At 32.5% G+C, this 2,874-nt stretch overlaps 1 protein-coding gene across 1 annotated transcript in view; it reads right to left on the bottom strand.

The window, feature by feature from the left end:
* Positions 1-908: 908 nt before the first annotated feature.
* LOC137640467 (UPF0696 protein C11orf68 homolog) overlaps positions 909-2,874 on the bottom strand; it is a 59,694-nt gene continuing 57,728 nt past the window's right edge. The window contains exons 2-3 of the mRNA XM_068373012.1: positions 2,751-2,874; positions 909-2,070 (exon numbers count right to left, since the gene is read on the bottom strand). The exon at positions 2,751-2,874 is cut by the window's right edge and continues 57 nt beyond it. Of these exons, the coding sequence (XP_068229113.1) occupies positions 1,449-2,070; positions 2,751-2,874 (746 nt within the window). The 3' untranslated portion in view covers positions 909-1,448. The remainder of the gene's footprint in view (positions 2,071-2,750) is intronic.

Below are 2,874 nucleotides of genomic sequence, written 5' to 3' on the forward strand. Positions count from 1 at the left end.
AGTCCGATGTGGACTTAGTGTTCTGCGAGCACGTGTAATTGTTTCGAGTGAGATATTTAATTTATCAAGCATTGTAAATGTTTTAATATGTTATTCCCTTTTAAAACAACTATTTTTGTAATAAAATTGTAAAGTGATTCCTGGGCGGTTTTGGGAGACTTACCTCTTCAAGGTCTTGTTATCCGCCCTTAACATCGGGCTTAGAACTAATCATATAATTGTCGAAGTGAAAATCACGACACTGTTCAACAAAGTTCTACCTTCTAAATTGAGTTCTACACACTCAACTATTTGCGTAGGAAATCAATTTCCTAATTTGGTCACGGCCGGATTAAATCTCTGATAAATCTGTAGCATTGAACAGTATGAAAGTAAACACAAGACCACAAGAATAAATTTCTTGCCTACTTTACTTACTGTTACTTGAAGGGTTGTTTTCCTGATCCCATCGCACATGGAACCCTACGTATGCCCTACAGGATCCAATCTGTTTGTCGTATACATTATTGGGTATTTAAGATATCACACAGAGCATTCCGTGTTCATTGTCAAATCCATATTATCGTAGCCGCCAAGGGGAGATGTAACAATGGGCACAGGATAGACTACATTACAGTAGTCCATTGTCATCTGCTTAACCTAGATAGTATATAATAGAATATCATGTAGAAGGTTATAGATAGTAAAAAAAAAGTTGAATTGTGAAAAAAAATTACTACAGGATTATATTAGCATGTATTATTTGATACATCTGTTGCCTTCAAATGCTATTCAAAAATTATACTATATATATATATATATATATATATATATATATATATATATATATATATATATATATATATTTATATATATATATATATATATATATATATATATATATATATATATATATATATATAATCACAATGAATCGGTTTTACAAATTAGAAATTCTAACACTACTGTCATATGTTAAGTAATCCAGTATGATACCGGAAAAAATATAAATCCTAACTATGAACTCATATAACAATAATAATAATAATAATAATAATAATAACAAACCTTTATATAACTTGTACGCCAATATTAATGAACCAATAACCCTAAACGAACGTTACCTTACATAAGAAAAATAAACAACTAGGGTTTTAGCTTAGCTTGTATTAATAATAATAATAATAATAATAATAATAATAATAATAATATTATTATTATTATTATTATTATTATTATTATTATTATATTCTACCTTCGTAACATAACTGCTCTGTCCACTATAAGAAAAAAAAAAGGTTGGCATGGACGTACTCTATTGACCAAGAAGATCTGTGTGAAGTTTCTTAGCTATCACTTAAGTCACATTTTAACTATAAACAAAATAATTTGAATGAAAATCCAAAGTTCTACTTTAAAATGGATTGAGCTATTACCTTGTTATCAACTTTAGTAACCTATTGCTGTCTTTAAAACTCTTCTTCGTGGATGTCCTGTGGATTTTGATTAACATAATTAGATTGTCCTATATTCGGAGTAATTTGGACTTTCTTGCCGAAAGTGGCTACTATTTTCGATTTCCCTGATACGAGATCAAACTGACTGGTATAAATTGTCGGTTTGATTGCCCATTCATTATTGCGATAAATATCCAAGTAAGTATAGACATCAGGTTTATATGAAAGGCTACACTTAATTCCAGCCTTCCTGATATCGTTGTCGAGTTTTTCCACAGATTCCAGGTCGGTAAAGTCAGCGTTGTAAACGCACACCACATTCTTGCCCATATAGATTCTTTCTGTGTCGTCGATGGTGCTAACTTTAGCGGAAATTCCACATTGTCCTAGAGCGACTGCTCTGGCAATGGCCGCCCATGCAAGATCTATCTTAACGCCCGTTTCCTTGTGGAAGAGCCATTTCCCACACAGGCAATTGCGCTTCTTGGCCATTTCAAAGATGGTGTTCGGTGTGATTTTCTGACAGGTTTTCTGCGTTACTTCCCAGTCTTCTAAAAGTTCTGGTCGAGCTGGCTCAATATATTCGTCGTCGAACTTTGGGCCTTTGACGCCGATCCACCATATACCATCCGATCTATTTTTGAAGGGAAAAACTACAAATTAGGACTGATGCTATTAAATCACGTTAAAGTTGACATCTTCTTTTGCAAAACATTAAGATTTGCAAGTGCTTTTGCACAAATAACAATCTGCAGTTATATACCCAAAGGAAACGTAGAAAATGAGTCCTGTTGAACAGAACAGAACCTATTCTGTTTTCATAAGTTTTCATGTATTGGCAATGATGTGTTGATGCAAAGACTATTGTAATGGTGTATGTTGAGTTGAATCAAAACTAAACAAGGCAGAATATTAGGTCACAGAAAATCTGGTACATATTATGTAGCCTACGTCAGTGTTTCACACACTTAGTTCATCGAAATAATGGACTAAATAATTTAGCATGAAGGCTTAACATCAGCCGTTGGATCACTATGTATTACTAAACTGTTTAACAATACAAGGTGTGCTTGAAGTACTATATATATATATATATATATATATATATATATATATATATATATATATATATATATATATAAGATTGTATTTTAACCAATATTTTGCTTTGAATTCCTTAGCTTTTACTTGAAGCTTAACTACATTAAAGTTTAAGATTATCTTTATAGTCCGGTGGGAGGCTAACATTTGGCAAGACCCGATGAGACTGAAATATCCTTTATATGTTGAACATATCCACATTCTTCTCCCTACCTTTTCACAACAGACGGTTTGTACATTTGTAGAAATGTATCAAACGTACTCATATCCTCCACTGAGGCATCAAAGGTACATTCGCTTCCATCGTCATCTTCGTCGTCGGTCTCAGATGTATAAT

Source organism: Palaemon carinicauda, chromosome 5 (assembly GCF_036898095.1).
Source record: "Palaemon carinicauda isolate YSFRI2023 chromosome 5, ASM3689809v2, whole genome shotgun sequence".
Lineage (NCBI taxonomy): Eukaryota > Metazoa > Arthropoda > Malacostraca > Decapoda > Palaemonidae > Palaemon > Palaemon carinicauda.